Below are 19,561 nucleotides of genomic sequence, written 5' to 3'. Positions count from 1 at the left end.
TGTGTAAGACGAAGAATGCTGCCACGTTGCAGAGCCATGCCAGCGATGATGATGCTCTACATGCAAACTCATATACATATATGTGTATATATATATAAATTAGTAATAACGTAGGCTCATCGTGGTGTGGTGAATGGATCAAGGGAGAGGAAAGGCCGTACTGATTCATCTATTCTGCTTGCTTCTTCTCATCTTTCTATCTTCCGCATTCGGAGATGACGGCGAACAAGGCCGCCGTCGGACGAAGAACCCTAACGTGGAGGAGGTTCTTCAAAAGAGGCCGCCGTCTCTTTTGGAGATGCTGCTGAACCCCGCCAAGTTCACGACGGCTCCTCCTGCCGCTGCCGATGCGAGCTTCCGGGACAAGGTTAAAGCGCTCGCCAACCTTCTCCAGGCTTACTTATTTCCTCCCAATCTGGAGTAAGAGGACAGACTAGGCTCTTCTTTGTTTTTTATTTTTTGGCTGTTACTTGGTGAGTATGATGATGATGTGATAGGTTTAACTTGTTGATTGATTAGTTTTAGGGGAAGTGATGAAGTGGAGGAGACGAGCAGCGGCAGCAGAGGGGAAAAGGTGAAGGAGGCTGTGGCGAAGAGCTTGGGAAAGACGAGAGCTGCGGTTGAAGATTCGGCGAGATCTGCCGCGAAGTTAGCCGGCGACAGTCTGCACAAACTAATGAACAAGGAAGGCGGAGCAAGAGGCGGTGTGACAAAAAAGTAGCACAAGGAGGCTCATCAGCAGGAGCTAGCTAGCTCCATCCAAATATGCATAATAATAATAATAATAATAATAATAATAATACAATGATACACATCATAACACACACACACACACACACGCTAGATATCCTTTTTTATATGGTTGGTGCGTAATATATAAGAAGCTGCGTCTTTATAGAGATGAGATAGATCCATTCGTTTTGCTCTCCTCTCCTCTTTCTATCGTTGCAGTGCAGTAGTCTATCTGTATGTAATTTGTCAAAGCTTTCTCCGTTTGTACGATGTGTTTGTTTTTGAAAATATATTGAGAGAGATGGAACTTTCCCAAGACCGACCGACCGACCGACCTTTATCAGAAAGAAATCTGATGATGTAATAAAAATAATAAATAACGTTGATGTTGACCAAGTGTTGAAATGGAACGGTTAGTGTCTTCAACAATAGAGACAATAATTGATCTCCTCCTATTTTATCACAAGACCTACCACAGCTGTCTACGTATATCCATCTCATATAATCGGTTGGTCATGGATATGCCTACTTTGGGATCCCTCCTTGTGGGGGGTACCGCAAGAGAGATAATTATGATTTTTAGGAGATAAATTTAAATTTGATTTACAGTGAATATTGTAAAAAATGAATTCGATAATTTAGGTCGTCCATCACTCTTTTGACTATTGGAACAACCCTAGCTAGGAGACTAGAGATATGGGCTCTTTACGGTTCTCCATTAATTCTTCTATGTTGTTAATTATTATTATTTTAAGTTTTTTTATTACAGTCTTTAATACTTAATTATTATATATTTAAATAATATATCAAAATTTTAAAAAAAGTAAAAAAGATAGATAAATTAAATTTGAGAAGATAAATAACGATTTGATTTGTTTATATTATTATTATATGGGGTTAAGGTAAAAATGTCCATATAATTTAAATATTTAATCTAATTAAAGTAAAATTATATAAAATGAAGTCTTTATTTGGTGAGATTATTGTAAACTTGATGTTAAATAAAATAAATATTGAATATGGTATTGTGATATTAGAAGATAATTTGTTGTCTTTTAGCAAAGAGGTGTTGGGAGTTTAAATTTGATAAATAATTTTTTTTTATAGATAATTAATAAGTTAAGTTCAGATAAATGACATATCACAATTTAGTGTTAATACATTCATATATATATATATATATATATATACGAGACCCCTCCCTCACCTCATCTTGGATTGGAATCAACCTGTTGGCTGGAAATCTGTGTCCAAAGACAATCCTATGGCTCTTCGATCCCTACATCAAACCCTAATCCGAACTTCTTCTTCCTCTTCCTTTTCTTCCCCTTCTCAGCCTAATCGTTTCGTCTTCGCCACCGCCAACTATGGATGCGCCTACGCTATTCGGACCCACTCCAACCAATCGGGGAGCTCTTCGCCCCGCCTCGCCGATCCCGACGTGGCCGAATCGTCCTCGGATGCGGAGCAACGCGAAGCATTGGCCGTCCAGAGGATAGAGGACGCCATCCACCGCATCATCGTCCGCCGATCCGCGCCGGACTGGCTGCCCTTCGTCCCTGGCTCCTCCTATTGGGTTCCGCCCCGCCGCCGGTCCTACGGAATCGCTGATTTGGTGGAGAAGTTGGCTGACACGCTCTCGGATGAGGAGGTGATGTCGCTTGCCACTGCTCGCGGTTGGCCTTCTTCTGCCTTCTTTCTTAGTGGTACGCCGTGCGCATCAATACCTGACAACCTTCTTCTCGTTGCGTTTATTTCCCGTCCTTCGATTTTTCTGGTTTTTTTGTTTAAATTTTATGGAATTTAGAGACTTCACAGAAACGGGAAAAGTAGGTTAGGGAAAGGAACAATAAATTGTGGTTGATTGACCTCCTAGTCCTAATTAGATTTCTGTTCGGGAAAACGAAACGACGGGGAGTAGATAGGAGAATAAAATGAAGCAGCCAAAACTAGTTTTTTTTTTTTTTTTTCTCGTGAGAGCTTGAAAAATCAGACAATATATACAGATGCCCTTCACAAAAAAGAAAGAAGAAGAAAAAAAAAAGGGATCATTTTTTTATTTAGTTATCGACAGGAAGCTTGCACATCTAGGCGGCGTTTGGATTTGTGGGGGATTAAAATGGAAAGGAAAATAAAGTGTAAAAGAAAATGAAGCAATTGAAGTTCGATGTTTTGATCATTTTTTATTAGGATGGGAAAGATAAGAAAACCAATAATGTATACTAGAAAAAAAAATCTGTTCTTGGTTATATTTTCCATTTGGAAAAAAGTATGTAAAAAATAATTCTATTACCCTTTCCTTCAATCTAAATTCCAAGCATTGCAGTAAGCAGGTTGGTTTTTTCTTTTTTCATAATATTTTACAAAAAAACTGATGGGAAGGATTTTTTTTTTTTGGGGTGGGGGGGTGGGGTGTGGGTGTCCTTGTTGAGTATTAGTTGGGGTTGAGTTTGATGTTAAAGAATGTTTTAAGTTTTACCTCTATTAGATCATTGCACATCATATTTGAAGCTCCCTGATTTTGAGTTGGTTGGATGAAGACTGCTGGGCTTGCTTATGTGTACGCAGAATTTTGAATTGGCAGTTACTGTGGTTGTGGGAATTACATTGCATGTGTTGCTTTTAGTTTTTTTAGTATACCAATGATTCTTTAAACTCTTCCTGCAATAGTTTCCTAACATGTATATGGGCTTAGTATGTCCTAGTGGTGCTAAGTTGAGATTCAATATATTTGATATGCTGGCGTCCTTTCTACCTTCTGACTGCAGATTCACCTCCAGATACAGGAAGCGTTCTTGAAGAAAGATCTGGAATGATTTCACTGTCTGAAGGTGAGGACTGATAAAAACAAAGTGCTTGCAGATCTGACATCAGGGTAACTGAATCTGACCCCTACTTGTTTATAATAGTAATCTCTTTTTGAACAAAGAACTTTGTGTGCTTCTCAAAAGGTAAAATTTGACTAAGGGTACTTAAAGTTATTTGTTAAGATCATATTAGACCATCTAATTTTCCAATATATATCCATAGATATAGTTTATGGACAAATGAGTATTATATCCATATTTGACATGTATGTGACTGATAGACGTGCATCCAATGTGCTTGCTGCACATGCCAAAACAAAAGTTGGATATGTCAGGTAGTGCATTCATTAGATGAGCCATAGAACACATCAAAATGTGTCACGTTTCATGCTCAATAATGATGACTTCGTACGGTTTACATGAAGGTGGAAATTGGGACTAGTTATTTCTTTAGCTTGCTCTTGAATTAGTTGGTAGTGATTGCTTTCTAATAAATTGTGATCTTATATGACTTGCAATTTAGATATTTTTGATATTGTATCAAAGATTCATTTCCTTTGATGAAAGGAGTGCGCTAACGCTTAGTGGTAGATGCAAGAATACAAAACTGGTTTTTAAAACTTTTTCAAAAGCCATACAAATAATCAGCGGAAACAGATCGTTTCTTGCATGACACAATGATAGTAGCCATGTGCATATTATAAAACATAACAATATAATATGGAAATGTAATAAATGGTAACTTTTACCTTAGGCTCAAAGAGCATGACGATTGCTTTTGTTGTGCGTTTGACCTGAACACTTCGGTCTCTTGGTTGAGCTCCTGCGATCCTACCACGTACTAGCTTCTCGAACTAGCTCCGTGTTGAGTTTGCCTCGAGTTTGAGCGATAGGAGATCAGTGAAGTCTTAGTGATCTATCGGCTAGAAGATTTAGAACAGTTAGGTTTCAATTTCAGAGTGTAATTTGTCTTAGTTTTTAGGGTCTAATTGTAATATCTCCAATGTTAGTTAGTTTCATTGAAGTGTCTGCCCTTTCTATAAATAAGAGGGTAAGGGGCAATCAATAGTATCAAGCTTAATTGGTGAGTTCTCAATTTTCATTTGTGATCGAGTGATGTGTCGTTCTTGAGAAAAGAGAGGCTAAGTGATAAGAATTTAATTCTTGTGTATTCTTGAAAGAACAAGGGTTTTGTACTCCAGGATATAGATGAAGGAGAGGGCTTGATGTACTGATCAATTTCCTACTGAATAAAAGACTGCTTTGTGGGTGTTGGATTGCTGGATGTAGGTTTGCCTAGAGGCATTCCAAATTAGGATAATCTCGATCTCTTTGTGTGGTTTGATCTTTTTCATTTACTGATTGTGATGCCCCGGCCCCACTACCGGGTGTCACCGTAACCCAAGGTTATATCAAGAGGTCCTACTCTAGAGGCTGGGTATGCCCTAATAGCAGGGGAATAAAATAATGTGTGCGCCCTGGGTGGGGTCCAGGCTTCACCGCCTCCGACCATCGAGAACTCGAGGTCTAAGACTTGTAAGTAGCAGAAGGACACTCGAACCTCGAATTTGACATGTGCCCTATAAGCAGATTAAATAGTTGCAATTTAGATATATTGTAGCTCACTCACATAAAGTGTCAATTATTAAAAAAATAACAAGTCCAACCAACAAACACAGACGACGTTCCTCACCACTATTAAACAAAATAATTACAAGTCACTTGACCTGCATTCCCATCATGGGTTGTCACTCTCATCATCTGGCTGATCGTCGATGTACACTGCCTTTCCCTTATCGGACCCCAAGCCATTTGTGTGGTTAGTGAGAATGAAGGGGTGAGTCTTGGGATTCAGTAAAGATAATATGTAATGTAGTAAATTATTAAGCATGACATCATAGATAAATATGAAGTGCAACGTGTATGCAAGCCCGTCCACCGCACCTATCTCAGGCTTTAGGTGGCCCTTAGTGGTTTCTTCTAAGATCCTATCTCGAGACTCCCATAGTCAAAAATCCACTGCCCCATGCCTAAGCACTCCCTCAACATCTTATGCAAGCCATGATAAAGAATAATTTACACACAAAGCATATTAAACCCTTACCTCAAGTTGCTTGTCGCTTGATAATTAGCTTTGTTTCGTTGAACAAACTGATAGTGCACCGACAATTCCCGTATCACAATTATATATATCCATAAGGCTAAGTAATCCATTAGATATCCACGGAGTAGACTTACTAATTTAATTAATTCCAAACATTATCTACCAATTTAACTTGTTAATTAAACTAACTAATTTAATTAACTAATTAAACTATATTTTGAAATTAATTTTGTTACCTCACTGCCGAGTTCTTCTTCTTCATACTCACGGACTGAACTTCTTCTCCACTTCATGCTTTCTCTTCCATGGCCGTGCTTGCGTATTTATAGGCTTGGCCCCCCCCCCCCCCCCCCCCGGCGCCCCCCCCCCCCAAATCCATGGTTTAAACTTCAAGGCCCAATGTCAAATGATGATATCGGTTTTCCCCTCATTACATGGCTGAAAATTGGCTAAACAAGGAAGGGATAGGATCTGAGTTTGGAAGCAGCAAAATGAAGAGTTTGGTAGCAGGCAGGGGCGGTTTTTGCTGCCCACACGTGGCTGCTTTGTGGCAGCCATTAACCCTTCAATTTGAGGCTTAAACGACACCATTTTGGTGCTTGATTTTGCTGGAAAATTTCAGCTTCTTCTCTACCAAAATCAACCCTCAATTTCTCCCCTCCCTTGGATTAAATTCATGGCCCTTGCTGTGACCTTCGTGCACGCGACCAGCTAAGCTGAAGATCTCCTCAATTTTTTGCTTGCATTTGTTGTATTTATCTTGTTATTTGGTTGTCTCTTGATAAAATCCCAAAATCTCCAGCATTCTTGTGCCTCCCAAGACTTGAACTCTCTACCTTTCAATGCACTTCCAACCACTAGGCTACAAGCTCCCTTGTTGCTTAGACATTTAAAATATAAATCCAATTTTCGTAAACAAATCAAATTAAGTTCCAACATGCTCAATAAAATACTCTAATAGTCAAGCATATTTAAACAAGTTTTATATCCTGACTGGTTCAAACACACACTTTGAGTTAGTCATAGTGGAAACCTTAATTTGATCAAATTTTATTTGAACCGTAGCTGTCTCCCATAGTCAAATACAGAGCACATATATATTAAACAAACGACACAGAAACATGACCCACATTCTCACTGTCTGCAATCACTGTCAACCGATGACTCTTCCACCAACACTATCCTTAATGTTCCTCATGCTCACCTTCATTCGAGGAATACACCAATGTGTCATCAACAAATACAATTGTAGATTTGTTTAGATAAGACTCAAATACCTGATTCATGAGATCTTTTGAATGCAGTAGGTGCGTTGGTCAAACCAAAATGCGTCAATCAAGTTTTGGAAGACATGTTCAGGGCATGTGTGTGGGATTTTGGTGGCAGCTGGGATGAATATTTAAGCTTGGCAAAATTTGCTTATAACCATAGTTCTGAAAGGTGCGAGGCGCAGCGAGGTGCAAAAGGTCCTGGAGCCTGAGGCGCACGAGACGAGGCGCGCCTCTGCGAAGCGAGGTGCACCTTTTAGGAAAAAAACTCAAAATCTTGTAAAATCATAAACAACTATCAAATTATCAATAATAACACATTCATATCATTCACGATTCATTATCTTCAAATTCTATAAACTAACAACATCAAAGTTAATTCATTCATCATGCAAATTCTAAACTAGAAACATCATCAAACTTTACCAAGTACCAATTATAATGCAAAGTTCTAAACAAACACAAACACTACAAGTCCACAATCAATGTAAAGAAGTTTTTTAATCAATCATCATCAAGGAGATCATCAACATCAAGGTCAATATCTTCATCATCCCCTTCATCTTCTTCTTCATCTCTCAATTCTTCTCCCTCTTCCAAGTCTTCATCATCTTCGGTCCCTGCCTCACTTTCCTCCTCTTCAATCTCCTGAGTTACTCGCCGCTTTGAAGTCGAAGCCGAAGTTGATCCCAATTGTGATCGAGTTTGTTTAGTTCTAAATTGATAACTAGGCTCTCCAACTCCTGCAGCCGCAACAACATTACTCCATGTCAACCCATCCCTTACGTCATCTGGAAAAACAGTTTCATCATCTTTATCATTCTCCTCATCAAGTTTTCCAGTCAACCATTCATTGCTTTCATCAATGTCGGTCAATATGATAGGGTCAATGGTATCACGCATTTGATACCGACGCCTCAATGCTCTATTGTATTTCACAAACACGAAGTTGTTTAAACGAAGTTGATCAAGTCTGTTTCTCCGTTTAGTATGAAGCTGCAACAATTTATGCAAAAACATACTAAGAATAAGCTACATGAAACAAACCAACTACTAATAAAAATTGTAAGTGTTATATGTACCAATGCACTTACATTTTCAAACACACTCCAATTACGTTCACACCCAGATGAACTACAAGTCAAGCTATAAGAATTTTAATTGCAAATTTTTGCAATGTGGGTGTTGACATTCCATATGAAGCCCACCATTCAACTGTCCAATAAAATTCATGGGTTAGTTATTATCTATTATCTAGAATTATTATATATATAATGTAATATATATATATGTGTACCTGGTGATTTCTCAGCTCTCTTTCTAATAGCCATATAGTTTCCAAAGAACCCATCTGCATTGTTATACATCAAAAGCTCTCTTGAACCTTTACATCTGGATTTAACTTTCTAATGCATTCATATAAGCCAGTCATGATTTCTGGATCTATACGTTCAGCCTTGTAGAAATATTTTGGGTTCAAGTACCAACCAGCTGCGTGCAAGGGGCGATGAAGTTGAACATCCCATCGATTATCAATGATCTGAAAAATGGGTGCATACTTCTTTTCATCCCCATTAAAAGAGTTAGCAATCGCTTCTTTAGCCCTATCCATGGCCTCATATATGTATCCCATAGCAGGCTTCTTCTCACCATCCACTAAGCGCAATACACGCACCAATGGACCAGCCACCTTTAAAGCAAATACAACATTGTTCCAAAATGAAGGCATCAAAATCACTTCTACAACATTTTTAGCCCCTGCTTCTTTTACCCACTTGCTTGTCATCCACTCCTCAAAGGTAAACATCCTTCTAAGGTTGCTTTTCAGACTATGCATCCTGCCCAAAGTGATAAAGGCAGTTGCAAACCGTGTTTTTGCAGGCCTCAACAACTCTTTCTTGTCAGTAAACCTTCTAAGCATGTTTACTAGACCCAAACGAGTATAGATATAACTATTCACCATAACAGCTCTCTCAAATGTCTTCTTCATATTAGGCAACTTGAAAATATCTTTCAACATTAAATCCAAGCAGTGCGCTGCACATGGTGTCCAAAACAACGTAGGATATTTTGCCTCCAAAAATATTCCTGTTATTATTTAGAGTGAAATTAACAAGATATTAGTAAATAATAAATATTTAATGAATATTCAAATTGTTCTATTTATAAACATAATACAAATTACAAAAATGAATTTCATACCTACTAAAACATTGTTTGAAGCACTATCAGTGACCACTTGCACCACATTTCTTACTCCAATCTTTTCCACACATTTACTTAATAATTGAAACATCTTTTCCCCAGTCTTTGAATAACTAGAACCATCAACAGACTCCAAGAACATACTTTCTTTAGGAGAATTGACTAAAAAGTTGATCAATGTCCTTTCCCTCTTGTCTTTCCAGCCATCTGACAAAATGGAACATCCATATTTGGCCCACGTCTCTTCATGATCTTTCATCATTTCACGAGTGGCTTCCACCTCTTGTTTGAGAAGGGGAACCCTGACTTCATGGTAACTAGGCGGCTTCACACCTGGACCATACTGACCAACTGCTTCTATAAATACTTTAAAACTGTCATATGTCACTGCATTAAATGGAATGCCTGCATCATACATCCATCGTGCAAAGCTTCTACAAACTCGAGCTCTTAATTCTTTTTTTGCAAAATCATGCTCACCCAACCTTGTTTGCTTTCCTTTGCCCTTGCTTTTCAACACATTAACTTCTGGGTCTTTAAGAGAAACATCAAGTGGACCCTTTTGTGTTGACCCTTTAACACTACCAACACTACTAGTACCGCTTTCACTTCCGGTAGATACATTGGGTCTTTTTCTACTTTGAGGTAGCGGCTCATCATCATCATCATCATACCCTACACCAAATTGAAGATCATCATCTAACGATGCTATATTTTGCTCATCCTTGTTATTTTTCTTCTTTTGCATGTACTCTCTAATCTCTTCTTTTACTGATGGAGGACATTTTGGACAAGCTTTAGTATTCCTAAAACCGCCCACAAGATGTTGTTTCGCCCGAAATATACCATCTTTTGTTACTTTACGACAAAATTTATATGTGGTGGTATTTCTATCATTCGGATCAGCTTCAAAATAATTCCATGCCGGGTCCGTTTTGGAAGTGGTTGACAACATTTATTGGGCTGTTGCAACACAGTTTCAACTTCCACAAAATTCTCCTAATGATAGAAATAAACTATAAAGACTTAAAAAGATATCAGCAACCAACTGCCAGCAAAAGAAATTAGGCAAGAATGCAAGAAGTGAGCAAATAAAATACAAGTAAAAAACTTACAAGATAGGAGAAGACCGTGGGCAGCCTTAGCAGCTTCAACTTGAAGAGCAGATGAGAAGGGAGGCGAGGAAGAGAGGAGAAGACCGTGGGCAGAGGAGAATAGAGGAAGAGGGCGCAGCTGGAGAGGAAATTAACAAGCTAGGAGGTGGGCGTGGCTGGATAGGAGAGGAAGAGAGGAGGTAGGTGCTGTTAGAGAGTGGAGAGGAAAGGAAGAAGAAGATCAAGGGGTCGTGGCTAGAGAGGAGAGGAAGAAGAAGATCGGGCCAGCTGGAGAGGAGAGGAAGAGAGGAGGCAGGCGCGGCTGGGGCTAGAGAGGAAGAGGAAGATCGGGCGAGCTGGAGAGGAAGAGAGGAGGGGGTCGTGGCTGGAGAGGAGAGGAAGAAGGAGATCGTTGGAGAGGAGAGGAAGAGAGGAGGCAGGCGCGACTGGGGCTAGAGAGGAAGAGAGGAGGGGGTCGCGGCTGGAGAGGAGAGGAAGACGAAGATCGTTGGAGAGGAGAGGAAGAGAGGAGGCAGGCGCGGCTGGGGCTAGAGAGGAAGAGGAAGATCGGGTGAGCGAGCAGCGAGCTAGAGAGGAGAGGCAAGCGCGGCAGATGCTAGAGTCGGGAGGAGTGAGGAGCGACTGGGGTGCAACATTTAGTTAGAAGACCTAGGTTTCATGAGGCGCGCCTCACGCCCCAGCGCCTAGGTGCGCAAGGTGAGGGCCTTGCCAAAACCGCCTCGCCTCGGCCCAGGCGAGGCACCAAACTGGCGCCTAGGCACGCCTTTGATAACTATACTTATAACAACAGCTATCAAACAAGCATAGGAGTGGCACCATATGAAGCACTGTATGGACGAGGGTGTCGATCATCGGTGTGCTGGCTTGAAGCGAGAGAAAAATAGCTTGCCTGGACAAATCTTGTGAATAAAACAACGGAACAAATAGAAGTAGTTTGTAAGAACATGAAGCCTGCCCAAGATCGACAAAAAAAGTATGCAGACCGTTAGACTCGACCTTTGGAGTTTGCAGAAGGGGATTTGGTGTACCTCTGGGCTACCCCAATACGTCCAGTGTTTAGACAACAGCAAAAAGTGAAATTGGGACCCTGATATTTAGGGCCATATCGAATCAAGGACTGAGTTGGACCACTTGCCTACCATTTAGGATTACTAGAAGCATTAGCCAGACTGCATGATGTATTTTATGTTTCCCAGTTACGAGAACACATATATAATGCAGACACTGAGGTATACATTGAGGACGTTGAACTCCTACCTGACATGACCTTTGAGGTGCAACCCATGAGGGTATTAGAGCGTCAAGGTCATCAGTTGAGGCATAGAACTCTTCCTATGGTAAAAGTACAGTGGAGTCAGCACTCGGAACGAGAAGCAACTTGGGAAATGGAAGAGGAAATGTAAAAGCGATACCCTTATTTGATGGCCACAAGTAATGTCACAATTAGTGCATGATACAATGAAATGTTAAAAATTTCGAGGACGAAATTTTTTTAAGGGGGGAGACTGTAACATCCCTGACCTTGGGAAGAAAATAATAACAATAAGTGATTTGGTGTGTTGGGAAGTGATTTATTAATGAATTATGGAATATTTGTGGTTTTGGGGAAATTAATGAAAAATATTAAATTTAAAGTATTTTTGAATAAGGGAAGTAAACGAGAAATTATGAGATTTCTTGGGTTTGAATACAAGGTGGGAAAATTGAGCACTTAATTGGTGTAAAATTAAATTAGGTGGGATTAAGCAACAAGGGAGCTTGTAGCCTAGTGGTTGGAAGTGCAAGTGTGCATTGAAAGGTGGAGAGTTCAAGCCTTGGGAGGTGCAAGAATGCTGGAAATTTTGGGATTTTATCAAGGGGCAACAACCAAAGAACAAGATAAATACAACAAATGCAAGTAAGAAATTGAGGAGATCTTCAGCGTAGCTGGTCACACGCATGAAGGTCACAATAGGGGCCATGAGTTCAATCCAAGGGAGGAGAGAAATTGAAGGTTGATTTTGGTAGAGAAGAAGCTGAAATTTTCTAGCAAAATTAGGCACCAAAATGGTGCCGTTTTAGCCTCAAATTGAAGGGTTAATGGCTACCACAAAGCAACCACATGTGGGCAGCAAAAATCGCCCCTGCCAGTTGCCAAACTCTTCATTTTGCTGCTTGCAAACTTAGCTCCTATCCCTTCCTTGTTTAGCCGATTTTCAGCCACGTAATGAGGGGGAAATCAATACCATCATTTGACATTGGGCCTTGAAGCTTAAACCATGGATTTGGGGGGGAAAACAGGGGGCGGCCAAGCCTATAAATAGGCAAGCACAGCCATGGAAGAGAAAGCATGAAGTGGAGAAGAAGCTCGGTTTGTGAGTTTGAAGAGGAAGAATTCAGCAGTACAACAACAACATATCTAGCCTTTATCCCACTATGAGGAAGAATTCGGCAGTGAGGTAACAAAATTAATTTCAAAATATAGTTTAATTAGTTAATTTATTAAGTTAATTAAAGTAGTTAGTTTAATTAACAAGTTAAATTGGTAGATAATGTTTGGAATTAGTTAAATTAGTAAGTCTAATATGTGGTTATCTAATAGATTACTTAGCTTTATATATATAATTGTGATAAGGGAATTGTGGGTGCGGTATTGGTTTGTTCAACGAAACAAAGCTAATTATCAAGCGACAAGCAACTTGAGGTAAGGGTTTAATTTGTTTGGTGTGTAAATTATTCTTTGTCACGACTTACATAAGATGTTGAGGGAGTGCCTAGGCATGGGGCAATGGGTTTCTGACCATGGGAGTCTCGAGATAGGGTCTTAGAAGAAACCACTAGGGGCCACCTAGAGCCTGAGATAGGTGCGGTGGATGGGCCTGCATGCATGCTGCACTTCATATTTATCTATGTTGTCATGCTTAATAATTTACTACATTACATATTACCTTTACTAAGTCCCAAGACTCACCCCTTCATTCCCACTAACCACACAAATGGCTTGGGGTCTAGTAAGGGAAAGGCAATGTACGTCAACGATCAGCCAAATGATGAGAGCCCATGATGAGAATGCAGGTCAAGTGACTTGTAATTATTTTGTTTAATAGTGGTGTCGAACGCCATATGTGTTTTTCGGTTGGACTTGTTATTTTTTTAACAATCAACACTTTGTGTGAGTAAGCTACAATATATCTAAATTGCAGCTACTTAATCTGCTTATAGGGCACATGTCAAATTTGAGACTCGAGTGTCCTTTCGCTGCTTATGAGTCTTAGACCTCGAGTTCTTGATGGTCGGAGGCGGTGAAACCTGGACCCCACCCAGAACGTCCACATTATTTTATTCCTTTGCTATTAAGGCATAGTCGGCCTCCAGAGTAGGATCTCTTGATGTAATCTTGGGTTACGGTGACACCTGGTAGTGGGGCCGGGGTGTCACACTAATCTTGCATATTCTTCTGTTATAACCGATTCTTCTTATTATCTTTCTAATTCCATGAGTGTGTAAGGATTTGATAGGAGTATTCTTCTCGTGTGTTCTTGATTTGTAAGTCCTAACGACAACACTCTGGTACTTGTCATTGGTTAACCAAGCCACCCCCACAAGCATAGGGGAGCAAATCAGTCCACCCATAGGTCCCTTTGGAACCCTTCGGTGGACCCGTGCTAGGACTATCTCAAATGAAGGTTAAAAGGAGTTGGGATCATTCTTTCAATGGGCTTTCCATCTCATGGACTTGAAGCAAGATATGACAAAAGGGGCTGCGGCTGTAAATCCACCACTGGCAACTCTTGTCGGACAACCGTCGGAAGCTCCTCGAAAACCACAGCCTCCGTCATCGTTGACAACTCTTCCCGTCACAGCTGCTGGAACTGCCAGAAAACTAACCATGACTGCCGCTGGCTACCTGCAACAGCCCACTGCTGGCTGCTGGCTGCCGACAACTTTTGCTGTACCAGAGACACTGCTCACTGGCTGCCATGTTGGTTGCCACTCCAACGGAGATGGCGAACAGTTTTGCCAGAAAACCATTGTTGCCTTTTCTTTGGGCTTCCATTAATCTTTCCATACAAGCTTCTATCCGTCAAAGCTTCTCCAAGAAGCTCCTTCCAAACAGCATCTGCCTGCAATACCACTATCTCCAGATCACTCCCATGTATAACATATATATATACACACACACACACACACACACACACATTCACATATGTGGCTGAGAGAATGTCGAGTGGGGAGGGAGGAAAATTTGCTTGCAGGCCTCCGTCTCTCTCTTTTTATAATATATCGCATATATATACTCGTGAGAGAGAAGAAGCCGAGGTAGAGATTGATCTGAAACTTTTTCAGGTGCACCATATATATAGTGTGCAGGCAGCAAGCAAGAACATGCGGACGGACAAGGAAGGAAGAAAACGAACAAGCTAGAAGGATGAAAGAGGGGCTGCCGCTTTCTTAATAATAATAATAATATAATAATAATAATAATAATAATAATTTATTATCAGTGTTATTAAAAGCATGCTTAGGTGCACCTTGGGCGCCTGGAATGCTTCCAGGTGGGTGCAGACTATCAAGGCGAGCCCAGGCCAAGGCGCCTTGGGCTTAGGTGTGCCTGGGCTTTTTTAACTATTTTTTTGGGGGTTTTATTTTACTGTTTATTACTTTATTTAAATTTATTGCTTAAACTACAAATTTGACAATGAGTAAAAAGGTTATTATTTCAAATGCTCTAATTGAATTTGAACTAAATGAAGATAGATATGGACGTGATGTGAAAGAAGATATTAGAGATGATACTTTTAATGATAAAAATATAAAATGTTTGATCTTGGTGATAAGGATGATTTTTAAATTATTTAAAATGCATAATTAGTTAATCTTGATTCACTTCTCCAGGCGCATGACTGCACCTCTGCCACTTGCCGTGAGCCATCATCTCTTCTTTCAATTTCAATTGCCAATTTTGACTTTTCAAAAGGCAATCAAATCCCCTTTTATGATTTATTTAATTAATTCTATATAATATATGATAAGAATTATACACATAAATATTATACAAGAATTAATTACATACTGTGAATATTTCTCATATTTAATGTCCTACTAAAAATCTCATTAACTGTTAATGAAGTTTTTATCAAGTATTAACTCTTAATGATAATTAAATCCCCATCAACTCTTAATGGTGAAGGAATAGTCTACCAGCCCAAATTAACTGATCTAGCGCTATACCTACTTAGGGTGTGATTTTCTAGGTTCACAATCATGTAGCAATCAGAACACGTCAACTTTTTGATGTTGATTGAACATTTCGAGCTATTAAGAGAATCTCTCCATCTTTGTAAAGCATTTTGAAAGATCTTGAGTATCCTTTAATCAAGACTTAGGACGATCCGAATGGTAATGAAGTCAGAACTTCTTGTAAACCTATTTAGGGCTCTCGATTACCGTGCACTAATAGTCCCTCCACTATTAACTATGCGAATATCTAGTCTGGGGTGATCGGGATTACACATTAAAACTCCTTTCGGCATTGGAAACTCTTTTCCATCATGTGTGCCTGTGCCAAGGACTCCTATAATCACTGATCAACCAAGATCACATAGGATGTTCACCCCAGGATGAGAGTGGATCCCATAAGTGACCATCTACCTTCATACATCACTATGCAGAGATCACACAGAAAGTATCCCCACTTCACCCTCTAGATGGTTCCTCTCAATGGTGTAGGTCATCGACACCAGTGTACAAGACAACTTTGTCGCTTTCAATCAAAGGACCAGATACACAATCAAAAGCCAGTAACAGATCATTAATCCTTTTAGTCATGTGATCTGTTACAGGTGTCACATTTAGTAGATATTCAATTAATACCTATTCACATGTCTACTATCTACATCTCATGTAATATGACATGTAACTCACAATCCTTTATCATTAGTATCTTTTACTAATCAAAGGTAGTAGCTCGTGTGGTAGTCCATAATCGATTAATCTTAGTCCCTTTTAGAGAAATCTTAGGATTAAGAATACCTTTAAGAAATCCCTTGTTATAGATCTTTGTCACACATTCTTAACAACAAAAGAATAAAAATCATCAGGATATTAATGGACTCATTCATATATAAATGGAGAGCTATAAATGAAGATATGGCCATTTAAATAACAAGCAAGATTATATCATTAGGCCCAATATTCATACTAGATGTCATCTAAATTTAGCATTAGGGCACTAATACCAACATTTGATTCATGAATATGATGATTTTTAAAGGCTTGACTAATTTTATTACTTCTTTTCTGTGTATGATTGTCCATTCCTTATTCTATTTTCCCCCTAAATTGTTGGATCTCATATAGTATTCATGTATTCTATGTTTGTGTCCTCATCTATGCTTCTTAAGCTCTAATAAATGATATCAAAATTTTTTTAAATATAAAAAATGAAGCAAACAAGGACGAGTCTTGGTAACAACTCTACAATTGCTCAGAAGATTATGAGTTTTAAGTCGTGGAAACAACCTCTTGACAAAAAATCAAGAAAAAGCTTGTGTACAAATAGGAGCCTCTCCTGACCTTCGTAAAGCAAGGGGTCTTGTGCACATGAAGCAATATTCATTTTCTGGACCCTAGTCACCTAATAAGCCTAGGGAGGCCTAGCCTCTCTCTCTGATATTGCAAATTCCTAAATTCAGGTTGACCTTGGAGCAAGCTCGTGAGTTTGTTGGATCTAATTCATGAATCCACAAGTCTCAGGGCACAAATTTCCTTCTTCATGGCTGTTTACGTTGCATGAACCAATGTAGAATACCTGATAGATCCGCAGAACAAGTGATGCTTCACAATTATTGTACTAAGTTTGGTATTAGTTTCAATGTATATGCATTCTGCCATCTTTCCTTGCATATATGGTGAGCTTTGTGTTCCAATTAGGATGGCACTGTTTGATTTTATAACAAAACCATTTCTGGTTGCAATGCTAGGGGGTTAGAAGTAAATCGTCTTTTGAGCAGGTTGTCAAAATAATATCCTATTGCCAGCAAAAAAAGAAAAAAGAAAAATCTTATCACTCTGCTCTTTCACAGTTGGTGTAGTATTGTGCTGTGTTGACTTGATTCTTTTGGTTTTCTTTGAATAATTTTGTGATTGGGTCACTTGGGTGAAGTAGCAAACTGACTTGTAGATTTTGATATGTTGAAAGAAAAAATGATAGTATAATCCAAGAAGCCAACAGTGGTGTTGGCTTTAAGGTGAAATGACTCGTATAACTTCATTAAATGTTGTTTTGCCAATTTGGTTTGTCCATTGATCGTATGGATTTTGTGCAAACGGCATCTGTTAGTTTGACTTGTGATTATATTGTGCACTAATACATATCTAGTTACTGGCCTTCATTATTTTCTTTGTAATATCAGCGACTTTTGATTCCGCATTAGTGATAACACTCAGGAGAGAATGATAGCACTTAAATTCCCCATAAATGTGGAGTCATAGGAATCTTGTTTTATTTTTTAAATTCCCCTTCTAATCCAATTATGTGGGCCTCCAGGCTAATTTACATTTGTGAATTGTTTTGTGTAGTGTAGAGGAGGAGAAAAGAGTTGTCAACTGAAAACTTGTTAGTGGCTGGGGGCGTACAGCCGCAACCTGGGTATAAGGCGGTGACAAAATGGTTACTGCCGCTCAATTTTCTAGAGCCTCAAGGCACTTGGGATTTTTTTTTTTCTTTTACCTCTTATTTTGTAAAAAGACCAGGAATGGGGTCCTGCTGTTGTATTGTACATATTCTAAATATTCTCTCTTTATGTTATGCCCTAACTTTTTTCTTTTTTCACTATAAACCATAGGGTCTACTCTACTTGTGTATATTAAATAAAAATCTCTCTACTTTTTACATGCACATTATCAGCTACAATAGCCATGCATTGGTATCTTCTGTTTTGTCATGTGAATACATCTTTCCTTTATGATGTGATCTAAGTTGATTCTTATCTCTGCCAGGTTTGAGGAGAGACTTAAATGAGTTATAACCATATAGCTAATCATTTGAGAGATACAGATGGATGGAGAGGGCCTTCCATATCTTATTTGGATAGAAAATTACAATTGCAAGTGAGTTTGCGTCTTCGACTAATAACAAGGAAACATGTGGTGGCCTTCCTTGGTGGAGTCAGATTCATACTCTTAAAACTAAAATTTACGTACATGATTTCACCTTGGAGGAGTAAAGCTTGGGGTTGGTGGTTGGATTGTTTATCTTGGCATTTCAATCTTAAGCATAAGGGGTATTCAATCTGTGGAAATGCATTTTTTCTTTCCTTTAGTGTTTGCATTTGAATGATGATGCATGATTCGATCTCTTCTTTCCCGCAATAGTTTGTCACTAATTTATGTACCTGATTTCGCAAGCAAAAGAAAGGCAGCAGAATAAAATTCTCTGGACGGGCAGATTTGTATTTTGCATGTGAGAGTATGAATTCGAAACTTTTTAGGTTGCATTTGGATAAAGAGTTTTATATGATACCATTTGAAATATTTACACTTTACACTTTTATATATTTTGGGTCTAAATTTAAGGTGGATGTGAACACAACTTTAAATATTTTCAAATATTATGTAACTAAATAATGAATTTAGACTTTTAAATTTCAAATAATAAATTACATGGTCACAGTTTCGTCAAATTTTAAATGATAAAAGAGTTAAATGACTTTATTCAAACTTAATCTTACTAAGCATGCAAGTAATTTTATTGTTAGCATACAAACTAATATTTGAATGCTACATGGAGATGGAGCCGGTGGATGTAAGGCATGGTGATTTACTAGCTCAATCTTCCCATTTCAAAAGTTGGGGTTATGGTTGTTGCAAGCCCCCATGATAATCATATTGGTAGCGAAAAATGAAAGTTCACCACAAGATACATTGTCTGTTACTTTGAGAAGATGGTAAGTACATAATACATTACAATGCGCTGCGAATCTTCACCATTGTTTTAGCACAAGAGGGCTTGCGTTCTTTGAGGAGTAAGAAAGGATTTAATAAAGAAACTTTTTATTCTTTTGCCACAAGGTCGCAAAGGTTTATGGTTTATGGTCACTTGACCTGTTAATCTTATGTTTTGAGATATTATGTCAAGTGAGATTAAATTATCTAATCTCCTCTTATAGGATAACTTAATCCTAATTAGGTGGGATTAAAAATTTAGTCAATTTTGATGATTTTATTTCTTAGCTTAGTACTTTCTTTTTCTCTCTCTAATGATTCCCATGGGTCAATGACAAGTCATATCTACCTTAAAAAACTTTTTTTTTATGGTCAACAAATCGTTCTCTATAAGAATTGAACAAG

The 19,561-nt window shown here is 38.8% G+C and overlaps 2 protein-coding genes across 13 annotated transcripts; both read left to right on the top strand.

The window, feature by feature from the left end:
* The first annotated feature begins 105 nt into the window (after window positions 1-105).
* On the top strand, window positions 106-1,431 carry LOC127790297 (uncharacterized). Its single transcript, XM_052319736.1, has 2 exons — window positions 106-420; window positions 520-1,431. The coding sequence occupies exons 1-2, from the start codon at window positions 134-136 to the stop codon at window positions 719-721; spliced, it is 489 nt and encodes a 162-aa protein (XP_052175696.1). The 5' UTR covers window positions 106-133; the 3' UTR covers window positions 722-1,431.
* Window positions 1,432-1,926: 495 nt separating this feature from the next.
* Window positions 1,927-18,666, top strand: LOC127790295 (uncharacterized). Of its 12 annotated transcripts, none has more exons than XM_052319726.1 (3): window positions 1,927-2,438; window positions 3,513-3,563; window positions 18,212-18,666. In XM_052319726.1, the coding sequence occupies exons 1-3, from the start codon at window positions 1,997-1,999 to the stop codon at window positions 18,238-18,240; spliced, it is 522 nt and encodes a 173-aa protein (XP_052175686.1). In that variant the 5' UTR covers window positions 1,927-1,996; the 3' UTR covers window positions 18,241-18,666. The 12 variants fall into 12 exon arrangements, with proteins under 12 accessions (XP_052175686.1, XP_052175693.1, XP_052175687.1 ...); XM_052319733.1 differs by having other exon boundaries at window positions 3,513-3,607; XM_052319727.1 differs by lacking the exon at window positions 18,212-18,666 and adding an exon at window positions 17,797-18,110.
* The last annotated feature ends 895 nt before the right edge of the window (window positions 18,667-19,561 follow it).

The sequence above is a fragment of the Diospyros lotus genome, chromosome 14 (genome assembly GCF_014633365.1).
Source record: "Diospyros lotus cultivar Yz01 chromosome 14, ASM1463336v1, whole genome shotgun sequence".
NCBI lineage: Eukaryota > Viridiplantae > Streptophyta > Magnoliopsida > Ericales > Ebenaceae > Diospyros > Diospyros lotus.
The sequence above is the reverse complement of the archived record's forward strand: the minus strand, read 5'-3'. Positions and strand labels throughout refer to the sequence as shown.